Source organism: Rhinolophus hipposideros (assembly GCF_964194185.1).
Source record: "Rhinolophus hipposideros genome assembly, chromosome: 14".
In the NCBI taxonomy this organism is placed as follows: Eukaryota; Metazoa; Chordata; class Mammalia; order Chiroptera; family Rhinolophidae; genus Rhinolophus; species Rhinolophus hipposideros.
Genome location: NC_138060.1, coordinates 5923124 through 5942117, shown reverse-complemented (window position 1 = coordinate 5942117; position 18994 = coordinate 5923124). Strand labels below are relative to the sequence as shown.

The 18994-nt window shown below is 38.0% G+C and overlaps 1 protein-coding gene across 2 annotated transcripts in view; it reads left to right on the top strand.

The window, feature by feature from the left end:
• Window positions 1-18994, top strand: part of TAFA1 (TAFA chemokine like family member 1) — a 574703-nt gene that overhangs the window by 456917 nt on the left and 98792 nt on the right. Inside the window, exon 3 of one of the 2 annotated variants that reach the window (XM_081072544.1) lies at window positions 568-708. In XM_081072544.1, coding sequence (XP_080928670.1) covers window positions 568-708 — 141 coding nt within the window. The remainder of the gene's footprint in view (window positions 1-567; window positions 709-18994) is intronic. The other variant, XM_081072545.1, reaches the window with a different exon arrangement.

The following is an 18994-nucleotide window of genomic DNA, read 5'->3' as shown; positions in this document are numbered from 1 at the left end:
GACGCCCCAGTTAGTTTTTCTATTTAGCCCCCTTGAGTGTACACAGGCAGGGGGAGGGAGAGCTAAATTCTGGGCAATTTTTCTGCCACTGCAGGTGCTGTCTCACTGGCGGGTCAGTTGCTTGTTCTTAGTGGGAATTCAGAGAATTGTCAATGCAAAGATAACACCAGAGTGAGCTCCCCAAATATAATGCACTTAACTCAGGGAGCATCTTTATTTTGTGTTAGCTCCTGGCATTTTCTTCTCCACTGCCTTCCAGTATGCCCAGCCCAGAACTGCCTCTTCTGGAGGGTTCTGAATGCATGCTCCGTGTTGCATTTGAAGTGTAGTGTCGACATGCCTGTTGTCTCTCCCAATATTCCACAGACCTTGTGTGTAATCTTGTCTATGTGTACATATACAGGTTATAGAGAGAGCGGAAGAGAAGAATCCAATACTATTATACTTCACTGAAACTATTGCTCTAATTTCTCTCACTTTCCCCAAACCCTCCATACGTATCCCCACAGGCCTAAATGGACACTGATTTATTTCTAATCAGTGTCCCTGTTCTTTCTCTCTTGCCAGAAGGAGGGACATGTGAAGTGATAGCCGCACACAGATGTTGTAATAAGAATCGCATTGAGGAGCGGTCGCAAACAGTCAAGTGTTCCTGTCTGCCTGGGAAAGTGGCTGGGACAACAAGAAACCGACCCTCCTGCGTCGATGGTGAGTAGCTGGTTTGACACCTAGGTGTTCATCTAGGTGTTCATTGTGCATAATACAGAACTTTGTCTCATCTAAATGTGGCTCAGCATAATGAACAAGGTACACTCGAAGTATTGGAAAGCTACAAAGATGCCAGCCCTCAACCTAGAGTCTGAATTCTTGTTTCTCTGGTTTTGGGATTTTCAGATAGCTCTACTTCAACATTTTTAGAGAAGAAATTTGAGGATCCAGCTCATTTGGGAAGTGACTTTGGATTGAGGTCATGTGGAATGATGACAGTGATAACGGTAGTGAAGATAACAATACCTAACACTCTCAGAATACATATTCAATGAGCACTCACTATATGCCAGGTATTGCTTGGGTGCTTCCTACACACTCATGACCAGGTAGAAGTGCCCCGAATGGTCACCACATGCCCAGCACTGTCCTAAACACTTCTCATGCATTATTTTATTTAATTATCTATTGCTGTGTAACAAATTACCCCCCGCTCAACACTTAGCAGCTTTAAACAGCAAACATTATCTCACAATATCTGGGTGTCAAGAATTTAAGTTAGTGGAGTGGTTCTGGCTCAGGGTCTCTCATGTGCTTGCGGCCAAGATCTGACTGGTGCTGGAGGATGGTTTTCACGTGGCTCTCTCGCATGGCTTTTAATGGGTAGCTCAGTTCCTCTTCACATGGGCCCTTCTGTCGGAGTTCGGTGTTCTGACCACATGGCAGCCGGCTTCTCCCAGAGTGAATGATCCAAGAAAATAATACAGAAGCGAAAATGACCTTTTCTTTTATTATCTAACCTCAGAAGTTATGCATATTGTTTCCACAGTACGCTATTGGTTATACAGGTCAGCCCTATCTGTTCAGTGTGGGAGTGGACCACAGGGCTTGAAGACCAGGAAACAGAAATCATTAGGGTGGATACACTTTCCCTCCCATTTTTAACATGAAGAAACTGAGGCTTAGAAGGGTTAAATGATGTTCCATTGGTCTCATAGCTGGTCTCATGGCTTGACTGACTCTAGATCCCAGAGTAACTGACTCTAATATCAAGTTGTGACCACCATCTTTAAAACAATGTCATACACAACTCTGTTAGCCATGAGTTCAAGGTTCAAAGGGATCACACATTTCTCCCCCGATCTTTATCTTTCATATCTTTAGATCCAGGTTTGACGTGATCTTCAAATTCTTCAGTAAGGAAATCAGAACTCAGACAAGTCAATCACTTGCTCAGGGTCACACAGCAGGAATTAGAGCCTGGATCTCTTGGCTTAGGGCCCATTCTTTTGCTTCTAGATATAGATGGGACAAAATACCTTCTAGATTGGCTCATGTTATGTATTTTCCTTATGAATCATTAGGTGTTAGTAAGAGACACACACGCCAGCTAGATAAAGTAAAGAGGAAGTTATTTTTTTAAGAAAATAGAGAAATCCTGAGGACTCTAATTACAGGAAATTCAACCAAACCTCATGGTATTCATAAATTCTTCAGGCAGCTGCCATCTTGTTTACTTTGTTTGTGATCTCTGTTTCCCTCATTTTCTTCTATGTGGAATGGTTCCTTCTTCAAAGACTTTAGCTTTTGCTCCCCCGTTATGTAAGGACTGCTGTGAGGCTTTTATTTCTATGGTGCCACCTCTGATCTCACTCAGCATCATGGTATATCCCACAAATATTTGACTTGGTTCCTGTGTCTTAAATGCATTCTCAAAAAAGACTAAATATGATTGTCCCAGCTTGGGTCACATGTCAACCTTTGCCCAATGAGCCATAGTCAGAGGGACAAACTCATGTGGCATGTACAGCTGCCCATTCTGTACCATGGAAAGGTCGAGCATTTTTTATAAAGGATGTTAAAACTCCAGATTAAGAAATACAATGTGACCGATAGCTCTCAATCAGGGCAACTCAGGGGTCTTTTGGCAATGCCTGGAGACATTTTGTTCTAGACATTTGTTACAACTAAGGGGGTGCTACTGGCATCTGGTGGGTGAGGTCAGCAGTGCTACTAAACTCCTACAATGCATAGGACAGCCCCCACAGCAAACTTAGTCAGCCCCAAGAGTCAGTGGAGCTGAGGTTGAGAAATGTATGCTATGGTTATTTCTAGATCCTCGTCAGCATGATGAGACACCTACAGTGCAGGGAAAGCAGGCAGCTAGACTAGAAAAGCCATTTCATTCTCTTACTGGAATAAAACTCTTGACCCTAGAAGCCAACAAACATAAAATCATGATGGTTTCTCATGTCCTCTGCCAAAGAACGAACTGAGTCTGTTAACTGTAAATCTCCATTTTGTTTCCAGTTTATTTTTATTTCTAAGGACCTAGGAATAGAATTGCCTTCAGGATTTGGATGCAAGATGTGAGGAGCAATGGAATGTTTGTGCTGGCAGAGGGGATGGCACGTGGCCCTCAGTTTCTGTGAGAAGTTAAGTCACATAATGATAATATTTTTCTCTCAGAACAAGTTTGTTTCCTTTGGAAACTCCTAACCCCTTAGTTTAGGCAAGAGGGCAATTCGTCCCTATCTTCCAAGTGAAAGTCAATAGTATAAAGTGTTCTATAGTCTCAATCTGATGTTTTATAGTTTCCAAAGCATTTCATTCTTCCAAAATCCTTGAATCCATTGGCATGTATGGGAAAAGTCTACGTGTTGCTATGATCAAAATTGATTTTATGGCCTAGATCTCTACATGCAAATTAAATATGAAATGTATACATAAATTAATATTTCCAGATAGTTATTAAGATCCTGAACTGTGAAATTAGACAGGCATGAGTGGGATCTCAGCTGTACCAGTTACTGATAGAATGACCTTGGGAAAGTCACATTTGTTTTCTAACTGGTTTCTTCATCTGTAAAATGGGGATAATAATTGTTTCTACTTCATAAGGTTGTGATGAGGCTGAAGGAAATCATGTGTATAATGTGCTTTGTACAATGTCTGATTCCCATCAAGTGCTCACTAAATGATGACATCTATTTCCTATCTTGTGTGTTGGTAATATGTGTTGGTAATGCTTAGAAAGAGACATTGTTTTACAAAGTTTTGTTTTATATTAATTCAACGTAGTGACTTTCTAGCTACCGTCTCTTAGAACTGCTTCTAACTAACTATACTGGATATAACTAATGCTGGTTAGTCATCTTCAGGAATGCATGCCCATTATAGGAATCTTGAAAACTACAGAAACGCATCCATGCATTAAAATCACTCATGATATTATTGCTGAAAGATTACCATTGCTTTGTGAGATAACAAGTATATGTCCTTCCAGGCTTAACTCCTCATTAAAAAAAAACTCACAGACTAGGTATTTTATTGAACTAAAGTGTAATAGTACTGTTTTATCGACAGCTTGTTTCATATAATATATGATGATCATTTCCCAACTTAATACATACTCTTTAAAACATTATTGTTAATAGCCACGTGGGATTTCAGGGGCGTATACACACCATCTATCTAACTACCCCTCCACTTTGGCATGTTCACAATGTTTCATGCATTTGCATTTCTCAGCCCAAGAGTGGATAGAAACCAGCTTCTCTCCTTGACAGCAGCAATCTATGTACCGCATTTGCCCTAAATATATTCTGCCATACATTTCCCATGGTAAGTGTTCCAATTGCACTGTTATTTGCTTTCCTCTGAAATTGCAGGTCAGTTGCAATTTCTACAGTGTTTTCAAAAAGAGAGGAACAGCAATGATTTTAAAATAAACATATATTGGATTGTTTTAAGATTCAAAATCTGAGACCAGATTATTTAAAATGGAACACAAATTTTGCAGTCCAATCTTAACAATTTGTTCTAAAGTATAATATGACACTTGGAGAAATTTTTAAGTAGTGCACTTTCAGTTTAAAAATTATATTCTATTGCTTAATAACTGAATATACCAAATACAAACTCAACAACTTAATTTGGGGACATTCATTTATAAATATTTTTAAAAGCATTGGAGTTGTGTCTAGCACTATACTGAAAGAATATGTCATTACACTCTAATTCATACCCTGTTGTGTTTTATTAATTATTCTACAACACAAAATGGGGTGGAGGATCACCTTACTAAGTATCTTTGGTTGAAACCAACTAAAAATATAGCATACAGCCTTTTACTATTCTCCAATTACAGTTGACCCTTGAACAACGTCTGGATTAGGGGCACCATCCCACCCCCAACCCTCCACCCTTACAGTTGAAAATCCCCATATAACTTTTGTTGTGTGTGTTTTTCATTATTATTATGATTAGTTTCAGGTATACAAAACAACATAATAGTTAGACATTTGCACCCCTCACAAAGGGATAACCCCCGTCATCCAAGCTACTACCCCTCCGACATCTTATACAGCTGTTATAATACCATGAATATCTTCCTTATGCTATATTCCACCTCCTGTGACTATATGTATATATATATATTTTTTTTTTCTTTACTTATAGTTGGCTTACAATATTATTCTATTTCAGCTTCAGGTGTACAGCACAGTGGTCAGGCATCTACACCGTCTATGACGTGATCCTCCTGAGAAGTCCAGTGCCCAGCTGGCACCTTACATGATCTTTACAACATTGTTGATCACACTCCCCATTCGGTATTTCATATCCCTATCACTATATTGTATCTCCTAACTTGCTTTTCCTAACCCTTTCACTTTCTCCCCCTTCCCTAACTGTTGACTCTGCCGTCAGCCATTTGCACTGTGATTCAACCACCCCAGGACTGAAAACACTACTCTCAAGCCACAGTTGGAAACCTTGGTTGGGAATACAAAAATACTCTTTTTGATCTGTGTTTGGTAGGAATCACAGATGCAAAACCTGTGGATAGGAAGAGCGAATCGTATTTACTGAAAAATAATCTACATATAAGTGGACCTGTGCAGAACCAACTCGTGTTGTTCAAGAGCCAATTGTACTTTCCAGGGACTAACCTTAACATAAAGACTCATAAACAAAAGATGATGACTCAAAACATAATTATCTACTTAAAAAAGAATTTTTCTGAGAAGATGATATAAAACAAACAAAAATAAATATCTAACGGGCTTGTTAAATTATGTTTTATCATTCTAGTTGATCTATAATGGCATAAAGATTATCAATATCAAAGTTTTAAGACTAATGGAATATAATTAATAATAATAATGATACCAATAATAAAAATTATGGTTAACAGTTTCTTTTTTTATTTGGTTTGATTTATTTTTATTAAATTTATTGGGGTGGCAATGGTTAGTAAAATTTTATACGTTTCAAGTGTACAATTCTGTAATACATCATCTATGTATCACATTGTGTGCTCGCCACCCAGAGTTTGTTCTCCTTCCATCACCATATATTTGACCTCCTTTACCCTCTTGTACCACCCTCCTGCCCCCTTACCCTCTGGTAACCACTAAACTGTTGTCTGTTTCTATGAGTTTTTATTTCTTTGTTTTGTTCATTTGTTGCTTTCAGTTTTATATCTCACATGTGAGTAAAATCATGCAGTTCTTAACTTTTTTGGCTGACTAATTTCACTTAGCATGATAATCTCAAGATCTATCCATGTTGTCTCAAATGACAGTATTTCATCTTTTCTTATGGCCGAATAATATTTTATTGTGTATATGTACCACATCTTCTTAACCAATCATCTATCAAAGGACACTTTGGATGTTTCCATGTCTTGGCCACTGTGCATAATGCTTCAGTGAACATAGGGGTACATATGTCTTTATGGATAAATGTCTTCAGATTTTTGGGTAGACAACCAGGAGAGAGATTGATGGTATTCAACATAATCTTTTGAAAATTCTCTTCTTAATTTTTTGAGAAAACTCCATATTGTTTTTCATAGTGGCTGGACTAATTTACATCCCACCAACAGTGTCTGAGGGTTCCTTTTTCTCCAAAGCCTCCCAAAACTTATTATTTGTCTTGTTGATGATAGCCAGTCTAACCGGTGTGAGGTGATATCTCATTGTGGTTTGTATTTGCATTTCCCTAATGGCTGGTGAAGTTGAACATGTTTTTAAATATATCTGTTGGCTGTCTGTGTGTCTTCTGGGGAGCAGTGCTTGTTCAGGTCCTCTGCCCATTTTTTAATTGGATTGTTTGTGTTTTTGTCGTTGAGTTGTATGAGTTCCTTATATTTTTTGGATATCAACTCCTCATCGGAGGTGTTGTTTGCAAATATCTTCTCCCATTCAGTTGGTTGCCTCTTTATTTTGTTGATGGTTGCTTTTGCTGTGCAGAAGCTTTTCAGTTTGATATAGTCACACTCATTTGTTTTTGCTTTTACTTTCCTTGCTTTTGAGGTTAAAGTCATAAAATCCTCTCTAAACCCAAGGTCCATAAATTTAGTACCTATGCTTTCTTCTGTGTAATTCATTGTTTCAGATCTTATGTTTAGGTCTTTGATCATTTTGAGTTAATATTTTCTTAAAGGTTCACCATGTACCACTTTTCCAATCCTTCAAGTCTGCACATTCATTTAATTATAACTCCAGTCCCATAAGATTATATATCCTTCTATTACTTCTATTTAACCTGTCAGGAAACTGAGACACAGTGATTTGGAGACTTGCTCAGAGGGTGCAGCTAGTACTGGCAGAGCCAGAAGGTCAACCTGAGCTATCTGACTCGAAGGCCTCCAATTATCAATCATAGGCAAACATAACATAATACAGGTTATATTCCAAAGGCTTTCTTGCAAAATGCCAAAATATCTGGGTGAGATGAGAAAGAAAGTCTAACCGTGTGGATACTTTCAGAAACATCCAGTACTTTGGACAATATCTGCCCCTTCCCTTTCTGTGTCTTAGAGATGGTTGAGCAATTGCCTTCCTAAGGTCATTGTCATTGAATAATTGCAGCATTTCTGTAAATAATGGTTTCAGGTTTGTAGAATGATTACAGCTTCATTATTTAAAGCCTGGGGGCATAAAATTACTATTTCATGAGGAAGTTTTCATTCAGTTTTCCCTATTTAGGATTTCATTCTTATGTAATTTGTGTCTGTTTCTAACTGAAATAAATATGCGGAAAAAAAACATCATTACAACTACTGGTTAGTAGAGGAGGTCTTTTCATTCAGTGTCGATTTCAGTATCAACCTGATGAAGAAAAATATTATAAGTTCATAGGCCTTTCTTTCTCATTCAATGTAAGTGATAACCATTTCAATGACTGTGATTGCTAGGAAATTTTACCTCTTCTTATACTGGCTTATTAGCCAGAGGCAACAGCAAGAAGAGTCCAGCTTAGGGCACAGAACTTTCTGACATTCACAGCTATGGAAACCCCAATTTTTTTGTTTTTAACTATTAGTGTACAGTTAACATAATACTCCTGGCTATTTCTGAAAAAGTATGAAAAAGTCATCATACTCCTGGCTGTTTCTGTGAAGAAAAAACCCGTAATATATCAAGACACTTTGCTCCTTGCTCATCATACCTAGTCTCCAAGCTAAGAGCAAAAGAGTCAGAAGGAAAGACACATAAGATTCAGACCCAGAAGACAGACAGTAAAATAGAGGGACAGGGAAAGGAGAGATCAGAATAAAAGGTAATAAAAGAGAGAGCTAAGTGAGTAGATACTTAGAAGGAATATTAAAACATCTATCCATAAAGTACCATCATTTGTGTTTTTTTTTTCAAGCAACTATTTGTATTCTGGCTCACAGTTTATAATTAATTTTAACTAAGTAAAATTTATTTAGTAGATTGAGACTTTACCTTTTATTTTCCAAGTGGCATTATATGAGATTTCAGAACCTTTGCAAACATTGTTTCTGGAGATTCCTCTTTTGGAAAATATGTGATAAAAGTTTCTTGACCACATACCATTATTGTCCCTAGAGACAGGTGTGGAGAAAAGGGCTGAGAATGGAAGGAAACTTGAAATTCCGCAACAGTTTTCTGTAGAAGACCATGAAATATGTATGAGAAATACTGCATGTAATAGCCCATTCTTAGCCTTCCAAAACATGATAGCATATCAAAGGCTGTGAGAATTTCTATAGAAAAGAAACTTGTTGAACTTTAATTCAGTATTTCCCAAACATTTTTAACCATCGACCTTTTTCAGTGTAACACTTATTCACATCCTGCAGATACAATGTTCTGTGAAATGGACTTTTGGGCCATGCTGGCACAGATTATACGAATGGACTGTATTTTTATTTTCATTTCTAGGAATGTTTTTTAGGTCTTCTGAGAGTGACTGATAATCCCTATGCCAATAGCTCAGTGCTTTCCCTAAGACTGGCTGACCAAACACTGCACTATGAGTTCTGGTAGCAATGTGATTTACAATATCTCGGTGACATGTCAGCACAACTGCAGTGTAGAAATCATCTAAAGACCTTCCAGAGAAACATAACAGGAAAAAGCTTAAACCCTTATTTTTATTCACAAATATTAACCATTTTAGGGGACAGGAAAGAATACCTATTTTGGTTTCACCATTTGTCACTTGTCATCTCCACATGGTGAAATACCAAGACAATGAATGGCTGTGGTGATTCAGGGAGAGGCACAGCAGTGGTCTGTGGTCCCTTTATGACACCATTGTTTGAAACGCACCTTGTTCTCTCAAGGAAGACTCCAGCTTGTTTAATAGAAAAATGCTGAGCTCAGTTGGCTCTATCAGAAAGTATTTCTGAAAGGAGTTTCCATTGTTCTTGTTAGAAGAGGGTCTTCTATAACATCATCAGTAAAACAGTGGAATTTTCAGGCATAATTTCTGAATGATATAGAAGTATTCTTTTGCTCCCCTATGTGGCACCTAATGCTGCCCGGGTGTGTGTGGGATCCAAGCGTGCATTAGTAAGAGGGTGAGAGGAGCATGTACGAGAACTGACAAGGCCTTTTATGCAGTCTAGTTAAAGGTCTGTCTCTGTATTTGTCCCTTCTCATAATAAAGAGAGCAGGGATTCTGGCAGGTCCGTGGCAGAAACCACCTTCAGGCCTGTTCCGTAGTTCAGCAAAGTGATGGAAAAATGGACTGCGTATGCCTTTGGATGGGACAGTACCGTCTCCCACAGACCTCACAACTCCCTATCATTACACCTGGTTCTGGCACATTGATGTCACCTGCCTGATCCCCAAAGACATTCGAATGTATGGCTTCTGGCTCATAGAGTTGTTTCCCTATTATTCTCAAGTTAATATAGCAAATTAATATTTTGGAAAATAATTCTTGTGATGTATAAAAATAATATATATAACCTGGTGTAAGTAGAAATATATGAATAGCAAAGTAAGGGTAAAAATAACAGTAATCCTGCCTCTCCTCCCCTCTCCCACCAATACTCTCATGTCTTCATTGCCAGAAGGAACAATTACACCATATTTTGGGGCATCCTTACAGAAAATATCTGTGCACATGCTGGCACACACATAAAACTTGGTAAATCAAAATGGTGTCATTTTAAATAAAATGCCTGAACATGTATTTTTTAAGTATAAGAAAATATTTTAAATAGTTCACTTTCAGTAAAAGATTCGCTGTTCACATGAAAAAATGCTCAACATCAATCAATTGAAGAAATGTAAATTAAACATGAAAATGCAGTTTCATCAATCAAATAGGCAGAGATAAAAAATTTGGTAATACCCAGTGTTAAGGATGGAAGAGAGAAAAATTATGTATAAATCATACTCAGTGATAAACTGCTTACAAACTCAATTAGTTAGCCACTTTTCTTTATTTGGTTCACTAAAAGGGAAGAAGATAAATAGGAATTTTTGTAATGAGACTGGATGTTTGGGGAACAAAATACAAATTACCTGCATTATATCTGCAGGGACTTCACTTAGCAACAGTTCTTGGACACATAATTCCCTGCATTTCCTCAACAGTGTTACGTTAATGAGTCTGGATATCACCTAAGAAATCTTCTAAGGATTTTGATATAATTTCAGTGGGAAAACTATATATGAAGTACATGTACTTGGACCTAAATACAGCAAGTCCCACTGTAAAGCTGTCTTTATAACCAGTTGGAAGGTATAAAATTCTCTGCACAAATGTTTGTCACAGCGTGTAGTGTGTGTGTGTGTGTGTGTGTGTGTGTGTGTGTGTGTGTGATCATTCTGCAGCACACGCCAAACCCTTGTCTCCTGTGTAGCTGGAATGTACTTGCTTACAATAATCAATTTCATCAAGAAAATTTCCCTAAAGTAACTCCAAAGTCATTGGTTTCAATTTATCTCCAAAAAGCCCAGGTGTTTTCAAAGACCTGTTTTTGTCTGATATGAGCACACTTTTAATGAATTCTTTTTTTTTTTATTCAGAAAGGTGGGGGGAATGTTTTTCTAAATCTAGAGTCAGCTTCTCTTCCCTCTTGCTAGGCTCCAGCCCAGTTAAGGCGAGGTTTCGGGGTTCTGTTATTAATGTGCTGTCCATATGAATAATGAGCAAGCCTTGTGAATTACTTCACAACTTCTAGGAAAATCTATAGCCCTGTCCTTTTGTAATTGCACTGTAAGTTGCCGAGGACATCAGCACATTTCTATGTGGACGATTCTGATAATTTCATCTAAGGGAGTGGTAAAATTTTGTCCCCTTCTCAGGCCTGTGTAGAAACTTATACAGATGAATACTATTTTTAAAAATTAATGATGTATTCCTCCATCTATCCAAATTCCTTGAATTTTTGAGGGTCTATCTCAAGCCCAAACAAGACACGAATCACCTTCTAATCAGCGAATAGAGGCCCAAATATTTGGTGTTTATGTTCAAAAGCCATTGAGAGACTCAGATATAAAATTGAATAATTACCTTTTTCCTATGCCCACACTAATATGGATGCTATAAGTTGAGGGAGGGAGAGAAAGAAAGGACCACATGGGTAGAAGAAATGTGATCCCCTGGTGCAAAGGCTATCTACCACGACTACCAGAGATGTGTCACCACCTATAGACCCAGCTCTCCAGCTGCCAACCAAGAGAGCACTATGTATAAGTATGATATCTCAACACTCTCTCTTCATATCCTTTTGGTTGCCTTCCAATGAGACCACCCATGAACAACATCTAGCATATTGCACACTGATTGTGCAACACAAGTCACAGCCACCAGTGTCGTCAGGCCTCCTTAGCATTCCATCCCGCATCGGTGACCCCAGCACATTTAATGAACCCCAGGAAGGGAGAAGAGGGACTGGGCTCCAGCAGGAGGGGTGGACATAGCAAGAATACTTCATGCACCAGTTACATAAGACCAGATGGAGTTAAGATGTCCAGCTGAGCTGGGACATTAGTGGAAGACTTTTGTCTTCCCCAAGTCACCTATGTCACTTATAATCCCTAATATTATTTAGTATTTTCATATTTCATCATTAAAAATGTTTAGGAGTAACTTTCAATGGATTAAATTTCAATGTCAACTAATATTACTTAGGCTGGAAAAAATAACGATTGGGTGGTTAACCAGTCACTCACTCAAAGGAAGGTCATATTCCTTCAAATTTACAATCGCTTACATGTTCCAACTTAGAAGTTGTCATTCATGATCTCTCTTGTTACTATACAATAATTTTGCTTTATGCTTAATGCTGTTCTAATCCACATTCTTCAGGGTACAGGAAATGTAAACCTTCCCAATAGTGGCTCGAGTGAAAAGAGAAGTAATTGTGAGAATATATTAGGGTCACAGAATCCAAGAGCAGATATTGCTCATAGCAGGGCTCTAGGCAGCTAAAACTGGGCCAGTGCACATGTGTTCACCATGGCTGTCTCACAGACAAGGTCACCCTTCACCTTGGGCTATCTCTGTCTATCTGCCTCATTCTCTTTCCTCTACAAACTAGGGAGCTTAAATCTGTCCATGTCAGCTGGCAATGGTCTTCTCAATTACATGGGATACTAGTTACATGTTTAAAGCACTAGTTTAAAATGGCTAATTGTGCTGGTTTATAATTATTGAGCTCTTACTAAGTGCCAGACCCATGTATTACTTTAGGTCATTCTCACAACAGCAGCCTTATAAGATAGAAACTACTACTATCCCCATTTTATACAGGAGAAACCCAATGTCTTAGAAAAATTAAATTAGTTTTTCCTGGACATGGCAGCAGTAGATCCGGGACCCCAAATGAGAAACTGCTAGACATGATGGGTAGGATATAGCATCAGAAGTGTGGGTAGGAAAGATTTGGTGTACCTGTTTACTTTTTGTACTCCCTTCCTTGGAGAATGACAACACCATTCAGGGTGTCCAACAACACCCTTCCTTAAGCATCTCTTTCAACACACACACCATCATTATCCATGTCCAATATATCTTAAATCCATCAATCACTCATCATTTCCTAATTTTAATACTGCCATAATCTAGACTCATATCTGATTAAAATGTTGCCTTAACACCCCTTCAACAACCCATCTGACTCTAACTTTGCTTCCCAATTTGTATTACCAACTCCAGAGGTCCTACCTCAACCCACCATACCTAAAGCTAATAGATGCCCTCCTCTGCATCTTGGGAGTGTCCTGAACAACACTTACCATAATTTGCCATGATGGAGGTCTGATAGCAGTGCCCTTTGAAAGATGTTAGGATTGTATTCATTCCCAAACAGACAAGTAGAAAATGTCAATATAGGATCACTGCAGCTTGGGGCACACAGGCCTAGATTTCAACCCTAGTTTTGCTATTGATTAGTCACTTGTCCATCAGCATGCTATTCTCCTGGAACTATAATTTTCTCATCTATAAAAAGAGAATGAAAAGAATATGACATTGAAGAGTCAATGAGAGTACTAAATGATACATCATATAAACCATAAATTTGCAATTCTTTCTCCAGGCATATTGTGAGTCCTCAATTATATTAGCCATAATAAACATATTTTGAGAAAACATTGAGTGCATTTCTAGGTTTTGAAATAAGAAACTGTGATTCAAAACTGTAATTTTTAATTAAATTTATTGGGGTGACATTGGTGAGTAAAATTATATAGATTTCTAGTGTACATTTCCATAATACATTATCTACATATTGCACTATGAGTTTTTTGTTTCTTGGTTTTGTTCATTTATTGCTTCCAGTTTTATGTCCCACATATGAGTGAAATCTTATTCTTCTCAACTTTTCTGTCTGACCAATTTCACTTAACATGATTATCTCAAGATCCATCCATGTTGTCACAAATGGCAGTATTTCATCTTTTCTTATGGTTGAGTAGTATTCCATTGTGTACTTGTATATGTACCATATCTTCTTTATCCAATCATCTATCAAAGGACACTTCAGTTATTTCCATGTCTTGGCCACCATGAATAATGCTGAAACAAACATAGAGGTACATATATCCTTACAGATCAATGTTTTCAGATTTTGGGGGTAAATACCTAGAAGAGAGGTTGCTGGGTCGTATGGTAATGCTCTTCTTAATTTTTGAAGGAAACTCCATGTTGTTTTCCATAGTGTCTGTACCAATTTACATTTCCACCAGCAGTGTATGGGTGTTCCTTTTTCTCCACAGCCTCTAACACTTGTTATTAGTTGTCTTGTGATAATAGCAATTCTAACAGATGCCAGGGGATATCTCATTATGGTTTTGGTTTGCATTTCCCTAATAGCTAGTGAACCTGATCATCTTTTCATGTATCTGTTGGCCATTCGTATGTCTTCTTGGGAGAAGAGTCCGTTCTGCTCAGCCCATTTTTAAATTGGATTGTCTGTTCTTTTGGTGTTGCGTTGTATGAGTTCTTTATAAACTTTGGGTATTAACCCTTTATTAAAGGTGTTATTTATAAATATCTTCTCCCATTCAGTTGGTTGCCTCTTTGTTTTGTTGATGGTTTCTTTTGCTGTGCAAAAGCTTTTTGGTTTGATATAGTCCCAATCATTTATTTTTGCTTTTACTTCCCCTGTCTTTGAGGTCAAATTCATAAAATCCTCTCTAAACGCAAGGTCCATAAGTTTCGTACCTATACTCTCTTCTATGTAATTTATTGTTTCAGGTCTTATGTTTAGGTCTTTGATCCATTTTGACTTAATTTTGGTATATGGTGACAGACAGTGGTTTAGTTTCATTCTTTTGCATATGGCTTTCCAGTTTTCCCAGCACCATTTATTGAAGAGGCTTTCTTTTCTCCATTGTTTGTTTCTGACTCCTTTGTCAAAAATCATCTGCCCTTATATATGTAAACTTCAAAACTGCAATTTTGATTGTAATATCTATACTTATACATCTCTTGTCATTTGATTACCTCCAACCATAAAACAAGCCTTTCAAGCTTCTAAACAGCTGTGCAGGAAAACAATAGCAGGTGCGATCATGACGGAGAAGCCCATCGTCAGTCAGGCATGGAGAGTAAAGACAAATTGAATGTGATCTACTTGTTTTCCATTCAGAAGTGAAGGTGTTGAGGATGTCATCTTCTAATGCCAATCCAAGTAAGAGAAGGCACTCATTTTTTAAGTGCCTGCTGGTGTGCACACAAGCATTTCTGAGATTGAAAGATCTCATATAGATGATGGATTTCAGAAAGGATCAAGGAGTGTACATTTACATAAGGGGCTCATTATGTACAAATCGACTTACTTCTTGCTTTGGTCTTCTTTCAGCCTTCACATGAAGGCTGCCATTTCTCTTCTTACCAGAGACGCTGTCCCTAGGTGACTTCATTCATTTATTTTCATGGCTTCAGAGACCAAACAGCACCATCTAACCTAATTCAGACTTCCAAACTCCAGGCCCTTTGTTTAGGTTATTATTAGACATATCCTTTTGGATTTCTCAAAGATACCTATCATTCACTATGCTCAAAATGGAGCACACGTTTTACCAGTCTGCTGCTTGAGCATGGTTCCCACATCATTGAAGAGTACCTGCACTACAACGAACTGAATGTTTATGTCTCCTCAAAATTCATATGCTGAAATCCTAAGCCAAAATGATAATATTTAAAGCATCCTTTTGAAGGTAATTAGGGCATGAGGGTGGAGCCCTCATGAATGGTATTAGTACACTTATAAAAAGCTCCAGAGGAGCCCCTGTCTCTTCTGCCATTTGAAGATATGGTAACAAATTCACAACAAATCAACAAAATCAACAAAATTGAATTGACAATTAACTCTTTTAAACATTTATGTAACCTGAAATAAATAAACGTAAGTTTTTATGTTGCATCATTTCAGAGGGGCTGGTGTTGTGCTATGGTAACTTGTAGCTAATTTGGATTAAGTTAGTTTTTGCAGCAATTAAAGGACTATTCTGTGGAAAGTTTGTCTGTCCCTTGCTTCTGACATCTGTCTCTTCTAGCTACAAAGAGTACTCACTAGAAGATAGTGTAAATATTTTCTGGATTGCTACTTACAAAAAAGAGATTCAACTATAGAACCTCGTCAGATCCTGCATTTAAAATGGCTGTATTAAAGTAGGTTAAGGAGTTTGACATTACTTACCCTTTTCTTGTGTTCACATGCTGAACATTTTTTATTCCATTTTGATGCAAACAAAAAAGAAGACTGTAAGCAGAGTATGTTCCTTTCCTGCCTGTTCCTGATGTTCCAGGTAGAGACAACATATATATGAAACTTTCCACCAAGAACTTTCTACTACGTAAGTTCATGGTGGAAAGTTCCTGAACATAATTGTCTGGCCTTTGTATATACACAAGGATATAAGGATGAACTTACACAGAACTTTTAATCAATATACTCAAAGATTATTCAAGTGGAAAATTCTAAAAATGGCCTCACCAGCCTGGTGACTGACAGAATTTTTGCATATCTCTCAGAGTTAACCCTATTTGTCTAAAAACTGTCTTTTTTGAGGATTTTATCGTGTAGGAGCTGTAGAATTCAAGAGAAACATGTCTAAACCAAAAAAGATTCATAAAATGGCCTCAGAAAATGCCCAAATCAGAAGATTCATTCTACAAATAATGACTCATCCTCTTTGATGCTGAGTGTTAGAGGCAGAGTAACGAACAGGACATGGTCTCTGCTTTAAAGATTGTGAGGCACAGGGGAGGCAACAAGAAAATGAGTGATTTCAGAAATGTGTGATTTGTGCTGAGGAGAATAGTGCAGGGCACTCTGAGAGCAGAGGTGAGGGTCTTGACCCATGGTGGGGGAGGGTCCCAGCAGAATTAGCATCTAAACTGAAAGCCTATGCAACCAGCAACAAAAATGAGGCAATAGGATGTTGAAGGCAGAAGGGAATAGTGTATGCAAAAGTCCAGGGTCAAGAAGGAGCTGAAGGCAGCTCACTGTGCTTGGATAGAGAAGAGTATGAGATGGTTCTAGAAAGCAGTGAGACCTGGGTGGTCATTTGGGAAAGGTCATGCAGCACCCTGGAAGCCCTGGTGAGGCACTGGCACTCTGCCTAAGAGTGATGGAGTGAGGCATTCAGTGATTTTGTGCCAATAACTAACATGGTTTGATTTATCTTAGAGTATATCACTACCTAGCTAAGGAATGAAAGAAATTGCTTCTACTACAACTGCCATCCACGACACTTAGGCCCATATTTCCAATCAATACAGAGAATAAATCCGAGAAATGCCAGAAAGTATTCAGGTCAATTCTGATATTTAGGTCAGTGCTCAGTCAGCGATGGTACACTACAGTTTTGCTAGCAAAAACTCAGAGTGACGATTATGCAAGAGGAAGTTCCTCCCAGAGGAAATCCTAGCATCTAATTAGCCATATGACTGAAAAGTGAGCCTTGCATTGTGCATATTCAGGTCTAGGACAAGATTTCAAGGTTCTTCAGGAAATCTTTTAGTAATGTATCAAGGTCACTGTGGCAAGGGGAGAGTTGATTCCACTTAAGAAGAAAAAGTGAGAAGGACTGGAATTAAAATGGTTTAACCATGGAAAGAGGAGACACTTTGCACTAGGAGGGTTGAGGGGTGCATTGAATCTTCACCCAGATGCACTTTAGAATCACGTAGGGAGATTCTTAAGAACATCAACGTCTTGACCACACCCTTAGGTATTTATTTAATTGGGCTAGAGTAGGGCCTGATGTTGTATTTTTTTTAAAGCTCCACAAGGAATACTAAAGTGTAACCAGACTTAAGAACCAAAGGTAGAGTGACCAAGAGCATGAGCTGGGAGTATCAGCAGTGTAAGTTAGAATGGCAGCTCTTTCTGGAAATTGAACTATTTTTGCTCTTTTAATTTTCCATTTGTAAACATTCCATAAAGCATTAATCATGGCTTATATGGATATATCCAACAGAGCAAGATGAAAATAAAATATAATATAGACATGAAATGAATTTAGCTCTTACTCCTCTGCCTGCAGTTTCCTCATCTGCAAAATGGGGGAAATAATTTCTAGCTGATAGGATCAAAACAAGGAGTAAATGAGTTAACAAGTAATGGGATTTATAAATACCTGGCAGATAAATGTTCAATAAATATAACCTATTGTTCTTAACCCAGAAGCAATTAAGAGGAGAAACCAGGACAGAGACATGAAATTCACAGTATATGCTTCAAGGGAACCAATTAGTTTGGCTGGTGCCTCAGGGAATAATAAGAAAAAGAATTTAGAAAGGTAAGTTGGGACTAAATTGTTTTCTTGAGTTCCAGGCTAAGGTTTAAATTTGAGCAAATGTCCATTAATCGATCATCGAATAACATGGTCCCCAAATGTGAGGCAAGCAGGTGTATACTGTACAAAATAGAATAGATTAAAGGACTGGTCAGAGTCCATTCCAAAACTTAGGCTCTCAACTATAATTTTATATATATAATGTGATGGCTCGGTGTGAGGTCGAAGGGATAGTGGATGGGGGGAGGGAGGTTCACAGTGTGAGGGATATAAATGATCAACGTCTAAGTATTACCTTGTCTTGTACACCTGAAACTAATAAATTAAAATAAAAACAAAAAACAAAAACAAAACTTAGGCTCTGATTTGAGTTTAACACAAATGTGGAACCAACAGATGTCTCTGTGAAAAGATGAGGTTAAACGATCATAGCGCTTCAACAATGAGCAGCAAATCACTGGGTATTAATAACCCCTGGTGCTCAGGGAGACAATGCTCATCCTTGTGACACCTTGGCTCTCAGTCACAGATGCAGCCACGGCCACTCTGTTGTCCAGATTTGGCCCACTTTATCAGAAACCTCTAGATGGTGCCAAAAAATGGTTTATTTTCTTTTCATTTTTCATTTATAAATATTCCAGAAAAGATGAAAGGTAATTTACATAGATGCATCCCACACGGCGAGGAAAGGTAAAATGTATTATAGACATGGAAGAAGTGGGTACAGTGAAAATGAGGGTAGGAGACAGAAGAGAAGG